At 40.4% G+C, this 20,364-nt stretch overlaps 1 protein-coding gene across 1 annotated transcript; it reads left to right on the plus strand.

Moving 5' to 3' along the window:
- Nucleotides 1–1,300: 1,300 nt before the first annotated feature.
- prcp (prolylcarboxypeptidase (angiotensinase C)) lies at nt 1,301–16,646 on the plus strand. Its single transcript, XM_015951307.3, has 9 exons — nt 1,301–1,701; nt 7,775–7,915; nt 7,997–8,098; nt 8,182–8,363; nt 8,535–8,692; nt 11,909–12,081; nt 13,567–13,734; nt 13,816–14,003; nt 16,114–16,646. The coding sequence occupies exons 1-9, from the start codon at nt 1,525–1,527 to the stop codon at nt 16,334–16,336; spliced, it is 1,512 nt and encodes a 503-aa protein (XP_015806793.1). The 5' UTR covers nt 1,301–1,524; the 3' UTR covers nt 16,337–16,646.
- Nucleotides 16,647–20,364: the final 3,718 nt, after the last annotated feature.

Consider the following 20,364-nt stretch of genomic DNA (forward strand, 5'->3'; position numbering starts at 1 on the left):
GTGTAGTACATTTTGGCACTTTTCTAATTTTGTATTTAGTCATATTTCTGTTAGAATGGTGAGCTTTCTGTTTTGCCTTGTATTTTAGATTTAATTGCAGCTGCTTGTGGTTAATTCTTTGCATCTTCCTCTCAACTCAAAGTGGGTAATACAACAGAAACGCTGTGGGGATGTTGTGCTTTTTTGTGTACAAAATGATCCCTAAAATACCCTGTAAAACATTAAACAGCTACACTAATTATGTTGTGTTTGCCCTATATTTTTGAGCGTTTGGTCTGATTTATGTACAGGAATGAGCAAAAGCTTTCTCTTTGTATTTTGTGCTCAGACAGCCAAATGTCAAGAAGCTGTTGTCAACAATGAGAAACAAAAGGAATGGGCCATAAAGGGGGAAATAGAAAATGCAACATGATTGAGTTTTTATTTTTACATAGATTTGATAATTTGCAGTCCTCCTTTCAATTTTTTACACTTAATAAAATATAATTTTATCTTTTGTAATATCATTGGTTTAGTTATTTAGAAATGCTAGGATTATTTTCTTAACTCCATTTTATAGTTAAAATAAGATCCAAAAACAATGATCAAGCCTAATTCGCTTTTAATAACAATTTTAATATAAAAAATAGCAAATTAAATAATGAAATCGTTTTATATGGTTTTTATTATAAATATGCCCAACTGACACATTTTGATATTAATAAAAACCTTTGACAGAGAACTTGCAGCAAAACATTTATTTTGAAATCCGTACCGGAAAAAAACGTCCTGCTCAGCGAGTATCACGTGACGCTCATGTCAACGTTGGCTACCTAATTTTCTCTCATTTTATACAAAGCCAGCGTAAAATGTAAATAAATTATGTTGTTACGTATATGTCGATGTTTGTTACACAAAAAAGTATTTTCCGTACTCTGATAAGTTTTATAGGTTTCAAGTGAGGTGATGATTTATTACGCATTTCCGGTATTACCTCTAGCTTCTGTTAGCGCCTCGCTCCATTAGATTCTCTTCAGTTATTTCCTCGAAATTTCCTTGAATGTGGCGCTGAGATATCTCTACCAGGGATCAAACTGTCTCTGAAGTTTCATTGGGATTTCAGAAGTTAAATATTTCCGAATACGTGCCTATTTTAACATGATTTTAAGACGTGTTTTCGAAGACGAACTTGCTTGCAGCCCACGTTAAACTCCATCTCCCTTAATCCTTGCGGGACATTTACTGTACCAACCATCTGCTTTGTGTGTACCGGTGTGTACACCATCGACATGTACACACTACCCTACTGCCTTAGCTCGGTATCAGATTTGTTAAATGGGAGGACTCTGAGCGCTAATGCCTGCTGATTGGAGGACCTGCTGCAGCTCCAAGTCACAAGTTGAATGGCAACTCCTCTCCTGACCTGCTGACAGGAGGATTCTCACTTCCTTTCTTCTACGGGACTAGTATTCTCAGTAAACACATCAGAGATCATGCGCTCGAGTTAATCATAAGCCGCGGACTTACTGTGATTTATCTGTAAAGATGTCTGGGATCAGGACGCAGGGTTTGACCATGGCTGCAGCTAGCAGCATCCTAGTGTTGCTTTTTCCTTGTTTACATGCGACTTCTCTAAAATCGCAACTTTTCACCAGACTGGGAGCACTGCGTTATTCCTCAGAGCCACCCATCAGCTATAAGACCTTCTACTTTGAGCAGAAGGTGAGTAAATAAAGTGCTTTTATTTTGTAACCTGTTATTTTATTTTGGTTAATACATATTTTCATGTCTGACTCCTCTTTTTATGGTTTCTCTTTCACTTCTTCAATTATTTGATTTGTACATTATCTATCTATCTATCTGTCTGTCTGTCTGTCTGTCTGTCTGTCTGTCTGTCTGTCTACTCAGCCTTTTATTTACTATTTGCTTGTACTTTTACTATTTTTTGTGTGCTTGATACAAATGACTGCACCACTTGCTCTTTCTAAAATTCCCATCACTTCTAATTCTATAGAGGTGCACATGCTGTGTCTGCAGACAATAGGCGTTTCCATCTGACTTCCTGTAGTGAAGGGAAAACCAGCCCTGGTCCTGCCAGCAGACTGTAGCCATCCTTCCTGGCTCTGTACCTAAAGAGGTCTCCAGGGTCCACTGAATGTAAAACGTTTTAGCTGGGGTGTGTGTGTGTGTGTGTGTGGGGGGGGGGGGGGTTGAAAGATCTTCATTCAGTCCTTTTTTCTTATCTTCCATTCATCGTTACTTCATGGGGATCCAGATTGCTGGCTGAGTGGTGTGTGCGAAGAACCAAACACACCTGTTCTAGTCAAAACAAGAAGCCTGTGGGTAGAGTTGATGTAAAAAGACCAGAGCAATCGCAGACAGCATAGATTTGACATGATTGTGTTTCATTTAATTGGTAAATTTTTGTTACTCTTTAAAGACATAAATCAATCACAAAAATAATAGACAGTTTAGCTGATACCGTAGCTCTGATCAAGTAATAATGTTATTTTTGCGCCAAACAATGTTTGGATGTGCAGACAATGCTCTACATCTGTTCCAGCTCGCAGCATCCTGCCTAATCAACCAAGCTGACAAGGCAACTAAGATCATTTCCTTAACCCCACACCCCCCCCCCCCCAGTCTTGTCTCATGGGTTTCTTGTCATCTAATCAATGATAAATTATTTACTTCTTCATGATAAGTACTACAATTAAACCCTTGTTAACCTCCATTCAGCAAATTGGCTGTTATCTCTAAATAATTACTAACCACGCAGCCTTTGCTACACATCACACAGCAAACTGGTGTGAAGGTGCACAGAGTAATTTAGTTGTCATCAGGAAATCCTCTTGACTGCGGTCTGCCTCCAGACAATGAATGGAAGTGTCCTTTAGCATCCTTTTAATTAGCTGCTGTATGCCTTCCTCAGCCTCTGCATCGGTTGTTTACTCTTATGTGACCTTTTGTGCTGGGAAGCAAATGCAGCCTCTTGAATTGTGAGATAGTTGATGCACAATGGTGGCTGTGCAGCATTTGCACTTAATTTAAATGGGAACAAACAACAGAGGAGCCGCCTGCTCTACGCCACACGGTGGCACTACTTATCTGGTTCTGGTGGTGTTATCAAACCAGATTAACAGGATGTGCGATGAGCATACTGAGTGAATACTCACATTCTTTTTTAATCAAAGCACTTTACATGTTTACTGTTCTTTTAGATCTTGGTTTTAATGTTTTGCCTTGTGAAAGAAGTTCTAAGGCCTTATTTCAGATCTTTGAGATGCTTGGTATAAAACATAAAAGATGGGACAAAAAGTGCTATAAGATTAAAGACTGAAGGTACCTTATTCAGAACCATGAACAGAGAACTCGAGTCCTGGACTCGAGGAGCATGTCAGCGACTTGAACTTGGACTCAGATTTATATAGTTAGAACTTAACTTGGACTCCGACTCAAACGTGCAAATGTGGCGCACCAGAGCGAGTCCACACGTAAAATAATAAAACAAGCTTAAAATAACTTTGGCAACAATAAATAATCGACAGATCATCTTTACACTTGCAAAAGCTTTGGGAAGTTGTGGACATTACATTTGTCCTGTGATCTAACATAAAACAGTAACATTAGCTTTCGCTGCTAATTCCAACAATAGCAATATCAATTTTTATTCTGTTTGGAACTTGGACTTGGTCTGTAAAACCTAGAGACTCGGCTCAGACTTGGTCTGTAGAACCTAGAGACTCGACTCAGACTTGGTCTGTAGAACCTAGAGACTCAACTCAGACTTGGTCTGTAGAACCTAGAGACTCGACTCAGACTTGGTCTGTAGAACCTAGAGACTCGACTCAGACATGGTCTGTAGAACCTAGACTCGACTCAGACATGGTCTGTAGAACCTAGAGACTCGACTCAGACTTGGTCTTTAGAACCTAGAGACTCGACTCAGACTTGGTCTGTAGAACCTAGAGACTCGACTCAGACTTGATCTGTAGAACCTAGAGACTCGACTCAGACATGGTCTGTAGAACCTAGAGACTCGACTCAGACATGGTCTGTAGAACCTAGAGACTCGACTCAGACTTGGTCTTTAGAACCTAGAGACTCGACTCAGACTTGGTCTTTAGAACCTAGAGACTCGACTCAGACTTGATCTGTAGAACCTAGAGACTCGACTCAGACATGGTCTGTAGAACCTAGAGACTCGACTCAGACTTGGTCTTTAGAACCTAGAGACTCGACTCAGACTTGGTCTGTAGAACCTAGAGACTCGACTCAGACATGGTCTGTAGAACCTAGAGACTCGACTCAGACTTGGTCTTTAGAACCTAGAGACTCGACTCAGACTTGGTCTGTAGAACCTAGAGACTCGGCTCAGACTTGGTCTGTAGAGCCTAGAGACTCGACTCAGACTTGGTCTGTAAAACCTAGAGACTCTGCTCAGACTTGGTCTGTAGAACCTAGAGACTCGACTCAGACTTGGTCTGTAGAACCTAGAGACTCGACTCAGACTTGGTCTGTAGAACCTAGAGACTCGACTCAGACTTGGTCTGTAGAACCTAGAGACTCGACTCAGACTTGGTCTGTAGAACCTAGAGACTCGACTCAGACTTGGTCTGTAGAACCTAGAGACTCGGCTCAGACTTGGTCTGTAGAACCTAGAGACTCGACTCAGAATTGGTCTGTAGAACCTAGAGACTCGGCTCAGACTTGGTCTGTAGAACCTAGAGACTCAACTCAGACTTGGTCTGTAGAACCTAGAGACTCGGCTCAGACTTGGTCTGTAGAACCTAGAGACTCGTCTCAGACTTGGTCTGTAGAACCTAGAGACTCATCTCAGACTTGGTCTGTAGAACCTAGAGACTCGGCTCAGACTTGGTCTGTAGAACCTAGAGACTCGACTCAGACTTGGTCTGTAGAACCTAGAGACTCGACTAAGACTTGGTCTGTAGAACCTAGAGACTCGACTCAGACTTGGTCTGTAGAACCTAGAGACTCGACTCAGACTTGCAAAGTTAGGACTTGAACGTGGACTTGTACTGTAAAGTCAAATATGCAATGTCGCTGTTTGACGTATTCCACATCAATATGTCGAGTCCACATTTACCACACAATGTGCAGTTAGCTAGCTTTTACAGAGTTTCCCTCAAAGTCATGAAAAAGCGTCACCACACGTACAACATGTAGGAGGACAGCTGAAGACAAGACAGGTGTGATGTGACAGGAATGTGAATGGGAAACAAATCATCAACAAGGCATCTGTACCCTTACATAGACTTTATTTGTTCTGTAATCTGAGCTAAAATTACAAGCTAACGTTCGCATCGGCTACATGCCAATTCCAGCAATAGGAGTTACTTTTTCAAGGTGCAGCTGTAACAAGTGGCTGTTGAAATTAAACGTGGGACTCGCATTCAGCTTGTTGGATCAAGTTACTTGACTCTGTAAGGAAATGAGATGGCTCCATCACGTTACAACTCGGACTTGGACTTGAACACTAAGAACCTGATAAATGGTGGCTTTACTGTTCATAACAGTGTGATATTATTTTGGTGAGCCAGAACCACTGAAATGGGCTCTGCTGCCAAACGGCTGAACGTTTCCTTTAAACCGTTTCATGGTGCCCCTCACCCCAGCAAAACATTGCCAAGTGTGAAGGAGTCAGGGCCTGAATGAATGCATTGAGGCCCCAGAATTTTTTCACTGTCGCTGGCTCATAAAAACTCTGCCGTCTTTGTGTCCACCAAGGAGGGAAGGGAGCTGCAATGGGGGAAAAACAAAACAGAAACATTTTGCATTAAGTGCTGGGGCTGTTTCAAGGGGTTGGCAACTCAGAAGCCTCAGTGAGCTGTTGTTTTCCCCATCTGCTGTTGTTCCATGGAGAACACGAAAATATGCCTAAATAAGGGGAAAATGCCCCAGAATCCCTGAAGTTTTAGAAAAGGATAGACCAGAGCTGATCTAAAGGGGAACTAATTTGTCATTTTCTAAAAAGAACTCCTGCGTTTTCCTGTACAAATTGGGGCTAATTACCTCAGAAACCAAAGCCAGTTCTGTGGCAGCAGATCACTTCTTATGTTGACTTAAGCTAAACATTTTTGTAGATAAGTGGGTAATTCATTAAAAACTGTTCCACTAATCTATGAGTTTATGTTTGCTTTCCAGATCACACAGAGCTAGTGTCCATTTGGCTCAAATACAGCAAAATACTGTTTATTTAATTAGTCATGGTAGTTGTAGTAAACACACTGTCAACTAACATGGTTAATTTAACCTAAAGGGCAGGTTTTCATCTATTAGTCTATGAAATAGTGTATTTTTTTCAGACTGGGTTTTTGTGGGATTCCATATTCCTGTAACAATTGTGAAAACCCATCCCTGCTTTATGTGAAGCGTCAGCGGCGCGAAACGGCAGCGGCACAGCTACCTTGCTGTGCTCTTCACTGGACTCGTGAGATCACAAGATCCCTCGAGACTTCAGGTTACAGTTTGTTTCTGCAATCTGCCATTAAACCAGAAAGAAAGAAATCTCATTTGATATCGCTGTTTGATGTCATATATGATGTTGTTCCTCTCCACTGCCACGACTAATGCCATGAAACCCACACCGCTGTACTTCTGGAACATTGCTGTGAGTAAATAAGTCGTTGGGTCACACGTAAGCTTCATATATATGAAACTGCATTGCTGCAGTACTTTTATTTTGAAATTTACTGATGATTTTACACTGAAACTGTGTGCTATTTCCTGTCTAGCCATATGTTTTTTTTTATTTTTTATTAGAGAAGATAACATACAAACAAAATGCACCTTACATTATATATTCAAAAGATAATCATTACATGCATATTAAATATTTTCACGTATATGAAAAAAAGAAAATCTAAAGATGGGGTCACATAATTAACAGATTATTAACTTACTAACTCAAATCTTCTACAAAGGAAATAAAAAAATCAGCCTTTTTCTTTTTAACTAAATTAAAAGATTTAACTAATAATTTTAAGTCGTTTTTCCAATAGGCTAGTGTTGGTTTGGTCTTAAAAAATCGACATTTATGTATAAATTGTTTGCACAAAATTAATAACACATTAACACCATAATTAACTTTCTTTTCTTTCAAAAACACTCCAAACATGATCATATTTAAGGTAAGGGCAATTTGAATCCCACTAGAACAAAGCCAGGCATGAAAATCTAACCAAAATATTTGTATAAAATTGCACAAAAAAATAGATGGTCTAAGTCCTCCTCTTCTGTTTCACAAAATACACAATTACCAACCTCTATATTGAATCTATCCCCAAGGAGTCTATTTGTTGGGTAAATTTTATTCAAAATTTTAAATTGGACTTCTTTCCCTTTAGGAGCGATAGGGAAGGTATCTAGCCATATGTTAACTGTGGAAATTGATGCATCCCAGAAGCGACGCCTGGCAAAAATAGAACCTGAGTGCATCTTTTGTGACGCGGCGTGCCGCTTCTGGGACACACCTGGAAATTGCCGCGTCGCTGTTGGTTTGAAGCACTCTCCATAGACTATAATGGATTCAATTTGCAGTGACGTTCCGCTACCTTTCTGTGCCACCAATGCTTTCAGTGTGAAACTGGGGTTACAGTCCCAGGACAGTGATGCCACGATAAAAAAAACAAACAGTTTTGAGTCATATTCAGAGAAAATCTGGCTCAAGTTTTATATCTTTTTGCTTCACTGCTTTGCTTTCAGTTTAATCTGAGAAAAACCACAAACACCTTCAACATGTTGTCATTTTATTTTGTCCTATTTTGTGGTTTAGATTGACCATTTTGGATTCCTCGAGGATGCCACTTTCAAACAGAGATACCTGGTGGCCGACGAATACTGGCAGCAGCCTGGCGGACCCATTTTGTTCTACACCGGAAACGAGGGTGACATCGCCTGGTTCTGCAACAACACTGTAAATACTCAACTGCTGTCTTGCAGATTTACTGAACACACTTGCTCTACAAGCTAATGCAGCATCCTGTTTTCTTGTCAGGGCTTCATGTGGGAGGTTGCAGGACAATTGGGCGCCATGCTGGTTTTTGCTGAACATCGTTACTATGGAGAGTCTTTGCCATTTGGACAAGACTCTTACAGTGTGAGTAAAGGTGCAGAGACACGGGTTACATGTTGCTCAGGTGATATAAGATGCTTAATTTGATAACTCTTTTCTGACCACAGGACAGCAAACACTTGAATTACCTGACCTCAGAGCAGGCTCTTGCAGATTTCGCAGTACTGATCCAAAACCTTAAAAACACAATACCCAAAGCTCAGGACAGTCCAGTCATCGCCATCGGAGGTTCCTACGGAGGGATGCTTTCTGCCTGGTTTAGAATGAAATACCCCAGTGTAGTTATTGGGTAAGGTGTAACTATGTTTGAATCTTTAATCAGTCTGAATAATTTGGTCTTCTGCTTTAGCAGTCCTGCTCCTAACTCTCACCCAGTGATAACGTGAGGAGTTGGAAGTGTAGCGTGTGTCGGTTTTGAGATAAGTAAATAGAAACAACTCTGCCTCCTCTTGTATTTCAGAGCGTTAGCAGCTTCTGCGCCAATATGGCAGTTTCCTGGAATGGTGCCATGTGGAGATTTCTACAAAATAGTAACTCAAGACTTTGCTAAAAGTGGCTATAACTGTGATGCAAGCATCCGAAGATCGTGGGAAGCTATAAATAACGTCTCCTCTACTGGTAAGTCACTCTGCACTCGAAAACTTTAATCTGCAGAAAATGTGTCTGAAACAAGCTGTCTGATTACATGAAATGGAGAATGACCCTTAAGGGGTTCTCATAATACAGGTACTACTGCAAAAGATGACACAGTCCACTAAAATTTATCTTCATGAATCAATTATAATTAAAGGAGTTTTCTAATTCAAAACCACATTTATTTAGTTGTCATTGAATACAGGGAGTCTAAGTCATACTCATCTACTTCCAGACCATTTGTCTCTGGAAATAAGAAAAAAGGAATGAAAGTCAACGGGGCTATGAATTATATTTTCTAATCCCGTTTGTTGTGCCATGGATTTCACGTATGATGTCGGTGAATTTTAAAGACACATTCTGATGCCAAGAAAGAGCTTTTTTTAACTGGCGGCAAAAGTTATTTTAGGTTTTGTGTGAAAAGACGCGTAGGACTACAAATGCATCTCACCGTATTGACGTCATCGAACCAGACATAAGGGGGAAAATGGCTGTGAGTTTAGAGAGCTTTGAGTCCTTCTTTCAAGACAAAAGAAGGAGCATTAAAGTAATGGTGCGTATTAATCCTGGCGATAGGGGGCAGTAGGTACCTGAATTGTTGCAAGCAAGCTGTATTTTTGTGTTGGAGTTAAGACCTTACCAACGGTTGCCCATTAGGGCCAAAAAGCCCTGGGGAGGACAAACTTCAGCAAAATGACAAGCACATTAGACTCCCTTTCATCAGTGGCAATGAGTAGAGGTAAATGTGTAAAACAACGTTTATGAATGGTGAAAGTTTAGTAACGCTTGTTACAAATCAGTAAATACATTTTGTCCTCAAGGGCTCCCGTAGAAGGAAACATGGCATCTAATATGGCGTCGCTCTGAGACTTAGACCTGCTCCCATGTATTTTAGACCTGATTTTATGTTAAGAAGCTGCCAATATTTTTCAACAACTGGGCATCATTTAATTTATTTTCAACAACATTTTGATGAATATTTCCAGAGATTAACAGTAAAAACTACACATTGTCCCTTTCAACATGGAGAAAACCACTATAAATCTGGCCATGTGGTAAGTAGCAGCTACACTGTCGCAAATCAGATATGCAACATCTGATTTGCAGTCATAGTATTTATGAATTTTTACAAGCCGATGAATCCTAAAGTACCTGAAAGGCGTGGTCAAAACACATATCATTATCTTTCGTTTAAATTGAAGTACAACAAATATGCGATTCATGGCGTGAGGCAAAGCGGATAAGAAAATGGCTTTTATTCGCTTACTTTTCTTTTCTTGTTTTGAAGACCCAAAAGGGGAGTAATCTACGCTCCATATAGGTATAGGGTGTGAAATTTCCCAAGAAGTCTTTGCCGGTTTGTTCTGAGAAAAGCTACTTTTACCCATCATCAACATAGACACACACCCTTAAATTAGCATCCAACCAACTTCAGCGTCAGCAATATATAAATGCTGGTGGTAGTAAAGCTAACCACAGAACAGTGCTAGCCTGAGCTACTGTTGCTTTGCACCGACGTCACCTAATCACGTGGGTCCACCATGCTGGACGGCAAAAGCATGTAAACAGTGAGCGATACGAGCTCTAACCAAAGGGAAAAGCAGAGCCTGAAATTGTTTTTGCGATCAAAACAAAAAAGAAACTCCTCCAGCATTCATGCAACTAGTTCATGCCCAGTTCAGTTATCAGAAGAAGTAGCGCATCTAGCGGGGGCTCGTAGAGAGCGGTATGTTAACTAGCTTACCAACGTTAGCTTACGTTCTCTCTGCAGCTGTTCACCGACGTAAACATGTTGCTGACTTTGCCTAAAGTCACCCCTCTGGATTTATAACATTATGTTATAAACAGCGTTTCACTTTACACCAAAGCTGGTTTTTAAAAAGTCCGGATCCCTACCAGCTTCTGTTGCTGGTGGTGTTACCGGGTTCAGCTGCTGCTCTCACGCCGGAATGAGAAGATCTCTGAACAGCGACACTCATATAAATAACGTAATTTTAACACACGTAATCATACATCGGAGCTTTAATATTGTTAATAATTGTCTTGCTTTACACTACAGTGGACGGCGGGCATCCTCCGTGGTGAAATACCCGTCCATCAGGATTATCAATAACTAGTATAAACACATCACATTTATCCCTGTCCCCGTCTTCCTCCTGAAATAAATGAACGTTAATCTTACCCGGTAAAAACATGCTCGCTGCAAATCTGAGGGCTGCTAGTCCACTTGATTGATCGCTGAAGTTCATCTCCATACTCAGTCTCCATCAAAGTTATTAAAAAAACAAAACAAGTTGAGTTTACATCCTTGTCTCTTAGTGCAGCCAACCACGCAGCAAGCTAAAACCATTTTACTGTCAAATCAACTAAATTAAAGCGATAAAAGGCTACAAACTGGCTTGTTTTGACAGGCTGTACTGGAGTTTCAACGGGTGTAAATGGTCTTTTTGCCATCCATCATGGCAAAGTGGGCGCTCACATGAGTGGGGTGACGTCACGTGCAAAGGGTCAATTGGTAATGTTGGCCTGAGCTTATGTTATTGTTATAGAAAAACACAGAAGAACGTAGGAGCTCACATAACGTTAACATCAGGGTAAACTGGCCTGTCAGCTTGCAGCTCATTTAATATTCATTTCCTGCCTGAATGGGGGGGGGGGGGGGGACTTGTGGGGCTTTATTGGGGGGATGTATTTGGTCATTTATCAGGGCTCCTTGGCCATTTTGAGCTTCAACAAAGACCAGTTTACAATTGTATAAAAAGTTGTTCCAGCACCCTTAAAAAGTATAAATACTTAAATTTTATTCACATGTTTACAGATGACCAAGTAGAATGTTATGTTCTAAAAATACAATAGCTTTTAAAAGCAAGCTGAAAAACAACTTATTCTCTCATAGAGCAGATACTTAAAAATAACAGGGTACTTAAAGGCCATCTGTGCATTTCCTTAGAAACATTTGATGCCTGTAATTTTCAGATCCATTTTTCCTACTTTTTTTAAAGAATGTCTATTATGCCATAAAATAACATCAAGTTATATAAAAGCCTATATGAACTGAAGTTGTTAATTGCTAATTTGCTCTAATTTAGTGGAGTTCCAGTAAAGTCTACGTAAGCGATCATCCTAATGGATAACATGAATATAGTAGCTAACATTATAAATGAAACTGTAATTAAACTTTTTTTTTCTGCTTTGGAAAAGCGTCTGGTCTCCAGTGGCTGTCAGAAGAGTTCAGTTTATGCAACCCTCTTAAAAACAAGAATGATGCTCTCAGCTTCAAGGGCTGGCTCCAGGAGACCTGGGTGAACCTGGCCATGGTGGACTACCCTTATGAAGCCAGTTTCCTGCAGCCGCTGCCCCGCTGGCCCATCCAGGTACCATCAGCCAAAGCCGTTTTCACTCTTTCAGTCACATTTGCATAACATTCTCCAACTTTTAGTTCTGTAAATCTTTTAATGAAGCAGGATTTCCCTTAATGAACACGTGAGGCGACCGATTGTTCCACAAGTGTTTGTTTGTTGTCTTTCAAGCCTTTATTTACAGCAGCTGTCAACTAACTTCATTAATATTCATAAGAAACGCACTTCTTTAGGATTTAAGTATTCTTTAGACAAGTAGCAACAAGTTTAGCTGCCGCTCTTCCCGTCTCTAGAAGTCTTTTCATTTGCACACTCCCAACAGGTTTCTGACACGTCCCCGTTAGGACAGTCACATGGCTCCACAGAGAGAGGACAAGCTGCTCACGAGGCATCAAACAAAAACGTTTTCTGCTGCTGTTTGAATGCGGCCGGAGCTAGAAGACAGGATATGGGAATAAATGACAGGACAAGTGGAAAAACCTGCTGCCATTGTGCATTTTTCTCATTTTTTAAAATCAAATTTTCTTGTTTCTCACATGTAAACAAATGTGTATCCGTTGCACCGCAAACGTGATGCTTTTTTATTATTTATCTTTAAAACAATGAATAGATCCATTTGTTTCTCCATAGTAAAACATAAAATGGTAACTTTTTGAATGTGTGGCTCCCTGCCTCTAATGTATGCAACCCCTATGGGTGGTTTAAGCGGTTTAGGCAGTGGGTGCAAAAAGGAGCTGTTTTAATGACAAAGCTAATGTGATTATGTGAGTGAGTGTGAGAACGAAGTATTGAGGGCTTAGAGGAGGGAAATCTGCTGGCAGAGATGAATGTATAAGACTAATCCTATCTGAAAAGTAAGGAGAAGATGCTTTGGAACTACTGCAGTGGACTTTTTTCCACAGTATAAATCTTTAGTTGGACATGTCCGCGGCCCTCCTCAGCCATCGACCACCAACTCCTCCCCCGCCCATAAACAAAAGCCTTGGTAACAAACTCCACGCTGGTGCCGATCCCCTCCGAAAACAAAAAAACCAAAAAAGAGCCGAGTTTTTCTGCTTCACAAAAGGTGCAGAACAACAGCGCCGGCCAACTCTGCTGCTGCAACCATAACAACACACAGTAAAATCAAACAAGAGCCCAAACGCAAATATTTATCATTCACGCTAATAATTTGGAGAAATCAACGAGCCAAATGAAACTGCAGCAGTGAGACTCAAGTCTTTAAATGTTCATTTATTTAGCTTGCTGAATTAAATTAAATAGCTGTTTCCCCCCCCCCTCTGGAGCCAAGGTTAGAGCAATAAATTTAGGTTGAGTCTGGGGAATTTCATATGCAAATGAGGCGCCAGCACTGTTTATGTGGGATGGCGATTTACAGGCGACAAGAAAGAATTCCGCAGTTTTGTGAAGAACTTTGATCTGAGGGAAGTGAGGATTTGTCTTCACCTAAATGTGGCTGTTAACTTCAGATTGATCATTTTGTCTTTAAACATTTTTAAGGTTGTGTGCAAACATCTCGCGTTTGACTCCTCTGTGTCCGACCACCAACTGCTGCACGGAGTCTCCCAAGCAGCAAAGGTCTACTATAACTACACCGGAAGCTCGGCTTGCCTCAACACCTCTCAGACAGCCACCAGCAGCCTTGGTGCTCTCGGCTGGCTCTACCAGGTGTATGAAACAGACTTGTTAGATTATCGATTTTGCCAGGATTATCTATCAGAATAACAATACGCCCAATCTCTTTCCCAGGCCTGCACAGAAATGGTGATGCCCATGTGCACGGACGGTGTGCAGGACATGTTTGAACCTGAGGATTGGAACTTCCAAACGTACTCTGATGAGTGCAACGCCATGTTTGGTGTCAGGCCACGAGCTGACTGGGCTGGTACAGTCTATGGGGGAAAGACAATCGCCTCTCATAGCAACATCATCTTCAGGTAATTGTCATTTATAAGATGTAGGCAGAAGTTAATGTTCTGATAGGTCAAAAAACAGCACCAGTCTTAGGGATGGGTACCGAATTTGGGACTTTTTAAGGGACCGACCGAATTCCATAGTACCGACCGAGCACCGATTCACGTCATTTCAAACGGTGCCTCGTTTCGGTACCCGTCCATCATAACGAGAACTTGCCAAGACAGCTGCGCATGCGCAAGAGTGTTATGTCGTCGGCCGCTGCGAACCAGTTGTAAACAGAGCAGCATGGTAGAAAGAACGCACGCTAAAGCTTGGGTCCACTTCACTAAATGTGATGGGTAACTGGGTGATGATGAAACCAGCGACAACGATCTAAGTGAAACATCATCTTAATCTGCTCCGGTAGGTAAATAAAATTAGCTTGATATGTTAGCTTCCGTTTCGCTAATGGTGCGTTCGCTTTCTCCTCGGAACTCCGAATTCCCGACTAGAAGAACATGAACGCGCTCTAAAGTTTGGCTTCACTTTACTAAATGCGACGGGTGATTGGGTGAAGACGAAACCAGCGACAATGATCTAAGTGTGAGGCATCATCGTTTTAATCTGCTCCAGCAGCTAAATAAACTGTTTAAGATAACGTTAGCTTGGTATGTTTGCTTCCATTGCTACCATTGTTATCAGCTAAAGGTGCGTTCGCTTTCTCCTCGGAAATTCTAACTTCCCAGTAGGAAAAATCAAATGAAAAAGGCAAAAGGAATGAAGATACACAGTAAATTTAGTTCACAGTAAAGATGTTAGCTTCAGTTTAATTATCAGCTTATAAAACTACAAGGACGATGTTAAAATACAAACAGTTGAATGTTATTTATCGTGATATTTATCAAATATGGTTACATATTGAGAAAAATATATATTTAATTATAAAAGAGAATTAAAATAATAAACACTCAAAAGTATCGAAAATTGGTACCGTTAAGTACCGGTATCGACTCGTAGGTACCGGGAATTAGTACCGGATGGATTCAAATGTCAAAGGTACCCATCCCTACTCATACTGATTAATATTCATGATATGTGAGTGTCTCACCTCTGGTTGGCTAACAGCAACACAACTCTTCCGCTGCCTCATTCACTCTTCTTTCTTGGGTAAAAAATTTAACGTTGTTGTTTTATCTCCAAAAATAACACGTCTGAACCTGTTCAGCCATGTTGTGGACTTGCTAATGCTAACGGTAAGCTTTTACTTACAAAGACGTGCTCTGCTCTCTCCTGGCTGCAAAATCATTACAGCCTTCCATGGCCGCAAGGATTCTTAGTTGTGGATATTTATATTGCAGCGATAGTATAAATATCATAATACATTCAAAAACGTAATGTTTACGAACGCTCTTTGTGCTTACAAGGTTGTAACTTTGTTTGAAAGGTCTAATATAGCAACTCTTGATGAAATATACAGATTTGGCTCACCAATTTAACAAGAAAGGGGTCAGTTTCATCTTTTTTCCAGCCCTTAAATGTCGAGTGAGAGTTCCTAGAAAACTGTTTTTCGAACAAAATAAATGCAACTACAATCCTTTTTCTCCAGCCCCCCCCCCCCCCCCCCCCCCCAAGCCACGCCACCAAAGTCACAAAACTCATCACATTGTTGACCAGTTATTGGCACCTTTTCTACCATAATTCCAAATGTAACACACCTACCTAAGCTAGCTAATATAGCTAGCTTGGCTCTGCGTCGTTGCTGCATATAGAGGGGTATGTGCAGAGGGGGAGGGACGGTCAGAGGGCAGTTTGATGGATGGATCAGAACAGGACCTTCGCAATGATTGGATAAGGTTTTACCAGGAGTTTACGTTTCCTAGGTGATTACAAATATTCAATTTTTATTTTGACAAAATATTTAACTGATTGGTTGCCATCCGTATGTCAGAAAAGTGTCCAGAAAAACATCTCATATTGATTTATAGCTCAACTAATAACACATTTGTCAACTATTTAGCCATTTATAAGGGGCCCTTACTGTAAAGTGGTACCACAAGATTTAACAGTGTTATAAATCACGTGGGCTAAATGATTATTTCCACCTTCTACTTTCTCCTGCTGAGTTCACATATTTCTGCTGTTGAATTTCAGTAATGGAGGACTTGATCCGTGGTCGTCTGGCGGAGTGACCGGGAACATCACACATTCCCTGGTTTCCATTGTGATTCCTGATGGAGCCCATCACCTGGACCTCCGTTACAGCACTGACCTGGATCCCCCCTCAGTCCGCGCTGCACGGGCGTTAGAGTTGAAGTATTTCCAGAAGTGGATCAAACAAGCTCAAAAGACCAGAAGCAAAGAAAAATCCCCATGAACAGGGTTTTCACGGCATCCTAGGATTTCCCGACTTTTATTCTTTTTTGGTGCTTTTTAAATAATTATGTCACAAAACCAAAGTTCATCCACTTTTTGAATCAATTTGTGTCTTTTTCAGGTACATTTTTCTACACCAAAATCTCATTTTTAAAGAACTGGAGATGCTATTGATCAATTTTTCTTCTAATCACACGGACAACAATGCTGTGAATAATTATATTTTCATTAGGAAAAAAAATTGATACTTTTAAGTTGATTTTTTATTATCAAACTTGCCAAAATTAAATAAAGCTTTTCTGAAATTTGAATCACATTTTTGTCTTTTCTGTTACATCTAACGATGGTTGCATGGGGGGTCCGATAATATCGGCCGATGTTGGCAGTGAAATGTAAAGTCAGAAACGATCTGTATCAGTTTTTACTTTCATTATCATACCATGCACATATTATACATCAAATAGCTACTTCTTTTTCTCTAAATGTCAAAAGAGAACAGCTTAGAGAACAGAAACTTGTTAATCATCTGATTAAAATCAGGTGTGATCAAGCAGGAAAACAACTAAAACATTCTGGATACCAGCCCTCTGGGAAGGAAGCTGTCTACCCCTGGTGTCTTGGCTTGTCATTATAATTGGCGCTGATCCGTAATTAATAACAGCCATGAAACCCATCGAATCTTCACATCTGGCACGATCCGGTCCACTCTAGGTGGCGTCAGCCTGCCCTCGCGTGGCCAGGTTTTGTTCGCATATCCTTCTCAGGTACGCTGTTGTCCCTGAGCATGTGGGTGAGGCAAAAGACACGTGGAGAAGTCCATCGTGTTTTCTTTGAGTACTGTAGTGAAATAAGAGTGATGTAACGATCTAGAGTTGTATTTTAATACACTGTAAGTAGATCACTTGTTATAATCAGAAGATGGGCTGTTTTTATCATCAGGGAGTTTAATTAAACACTCTGTATTGACTTTGAGACAAGAAAAGAGAGAGAGTTGGGATCGTTTAAGAATCTTTAATTTCTTAATTATAAATTCTTAACAATCTACCAGGACTAACTCTGTGATGGATGAAAATAGATTTGGATGTTGTGTTGGTGCGTGTGTGTGTGTGTTGTTCAGGATCTTTAGGCTGACGGAGCGTATCTGGTTGTTATGACTACGGACCACGAGGCTTCGGAAGCTGATGACATGAGCAGCTATTTTGCCGTGTACGTACCCTGTGGAGTCTCCCAGGTAGATCAGGAAATGCCAGGTCCTAGGACCTCGGATGTGTACTGGAGCTGGTTGAATCAGCGGTCACAGCACGTCAAAGCCCGTCTGAAGGGTCGACCCCGGTACCATCGGCAGCGTCAGCTACTGGTGCTCTTATTTTGAAGGGACGTCGTCTTGTTGGTAAACAACGGAAATCTCCAGTAGCTTCACAGTTCTCAGTTAAAGAAGAAAGCACATCTGGCCAGCTGTACTTCTCTTTTGATGACGGTGGAACCCCGTAGGACTTCCAACTGAACAGAACTGAAGTCAAAATGGAACTGCTACTAAAATGGCGTTGCCTTGTTTTTATATCTCTGATTTGTTTTAAGTTTCAGTAAACGGGATTGGACACTTTAATTCAACAAGCCAGATTCTCTTACGGCAGCCGAAAGCTCTGATTGGTTGGAACAATGTGTCATGCGTTTCTATGGAGATGAGGGTCAGTCTATCTGTGTAGTAGTCCTGTTTTCATTAAACACATAAATCATGACATCTTTATTCCACAGATCATTCACTTGATTATTATTGATCAACATCTGTTTCGATTAGCTTTAATCACAAATTAAGTACTTTGATTATTGAAAAGCGTTCTTCTCCTTCTGGCTCTTCTCCTGGAATGTAAACAGTCTGAGGATCAGACGACCGTGGCGTTTTCTACACGGGTGTTACTGTGTACAGGGGCAGCTGTGTGGAGCTGAAAATTATGAACTTCATAACGTTACAGTACACAATTGCAGCCATGAGCAGTGTTGCATTTAGAGACTGATATGAAGCACTACTTCCTACTCTCTCTGAAAAGGTGATGTGTGGTCCTCACAGCAGTCTGTTCTTGTGCTGCCACGACTGGAGCGGCAGTTCAAAGATGATGTTTACTCCGCCGCATCCAGACTGATAATGAACCGCGTGTGCGAGAAGCCGCTGCTGGCTGATTGTACCCACCAATCAGAAGTTCCCTCTATAGGTAGGCGTGAACTTCAGCTGGCCAGTCGGTCCGTGGAAGGTGTGTTGGGTCGGCTCCACACGAAGCGGACCACCAGAGAGTAGGTCCAAAACAAACAGTCAGCTGAGCACAGAAAATACACAGATTACACAGATGTGAACACAATATATTAACCAGGGCTGGGCCTGTCCGTTTTTGTTTAGAGACAGACTGCAGTACCCAAATCTGACCACAGGACATCATTCTTCATTCTTACATATTTGTACCTAGTTTTCTTTTCACACCAATTTAAAGTCAACGCCTACTTTAAATGTATGTTCTCATAAGAACATTTCAATAGTTCTCTCTACACTTCTGTAGATGTCCTCAGGACAGAATCATTATATACAAGTGCAACAAGTTTTTGTTGAGCAGTCTTTTATTTCTGATGTTTGAGGGGGAAAAAGTCATAAAGTTCAATTTTTGGTGAACAAGAACAATCGCCCATCCTTGAGATTTAATAAAAACTCAATCGGAGGAGGCCAATAAAGCGAGTGGTGGGAGGTTATTGCGGTTACCCCTGCTGACCTTACCCCTGCAGACCAACCTGTGGGATTCCCCATGGCACACATTCATTCACCAGCTGTCATTAAAAGGCTAAATTGTGACACTGAAGCACCCCTGCAAGTATTATTAATACACTTCCTGTGGTGCTGTAGAGGTTGGTGTAAGGTTAAGAGTGAGTGGGTGCAGCAAGCCACAGGAACTGATTATAAATTACTATTAGGTCTTTTTAAATGTCAATAAAAGACTAATGTGTTATAAAGCCATTAAAATGAAAACAAAAAACATTTGAAATAATTAAAACATGTTTTCCTATTTTATTTTCTGTATTTTCCTTTCCCCCGCCCTTTTTAATTCTGCACTATGGGGTACCATTTGTGTTGGCAGTCATCATTTAACAGCAGTATTTTGGGCCCATCATAGCAGAAAAAATTAGATGTAATTTTTCAGTCATATTTTCACAATGTTATTCATACATTTATAAATGTTAAAGTTCCCAACTAAATACGTAGTTAGCAAGCTAGGTCTTATCTAAATATTTAGTTTGCACAATATTTAAATATGAGAAGGTAAGACTATGTAAGACCTAAATAATTAGTTTGTAAACTAAATATTTACAAGCTAAATGTGAACTAAATACTTAGCTCCAAATTAAAGTTATTTTCCAAAATAAATATTTGGATCCCAGCTAAATATCTATTTTGGGGCTAATTCTAAATATTGATTTTGCACACAAAAAGTTTAGCTCCAAAATAAACATTTGGTTTCTAAAATAAATAAATAATTTACTAACAGGATATTTAGTTTGGAGCTAAATATTTTTGTTTGTAAACTAAATATTTAGCTCCAAGTTAAAGATCTAGTTAGTAAATTAAGCTACATGGTGGCACAGTGGTTAGCACTGTTGCCTCGCAGCACGAAGGTTGCAGGATCGAAACTGGGCTGCGGCCTTTCTGCGTGGAGTTGCTTGTTCTCCGTATGTATGCGTGGGTTTCCTCCGGCTACTCCGGTTTCCCCCACGGATCACAACATGTCCTACAGGTTATAAATTGTAAGTCACTTTGGATAAAAGCGTCTGCTAAATAAATAAACATAAATTAATAATTGGTTTTACAAACTAAATATTTAGGCCAAACATAAATATTTAGTTAGTAAAATAAATATTTAACTCTAAATTTAATATTTCGCTTGCTAACTAAATATTTAAAAATATATGAATAACACGGTGAAAACATGACTTTGAAAAATGTCCCGGTTTTTTTCTCTTCTGATAAATAACCCAAAATACTGCTGTTAA

The sequence above is a fragment of the Nothobranchius furzeri genome, chromosome 13, assembly GCF_043380555.1.
Source record: "Nothobranchius furzeri strain GRZ-AD chromosome 13, NfurGRZ-RIMD1, whole genome shotgun sequence".
Lineage (NCBI taxonomy): Eukaryota > Metazoa > Chordata > Actinopteri > Cyprinodontiformes > Nothobranchiidae > Nothobranchius > Nothobranchius furzeri.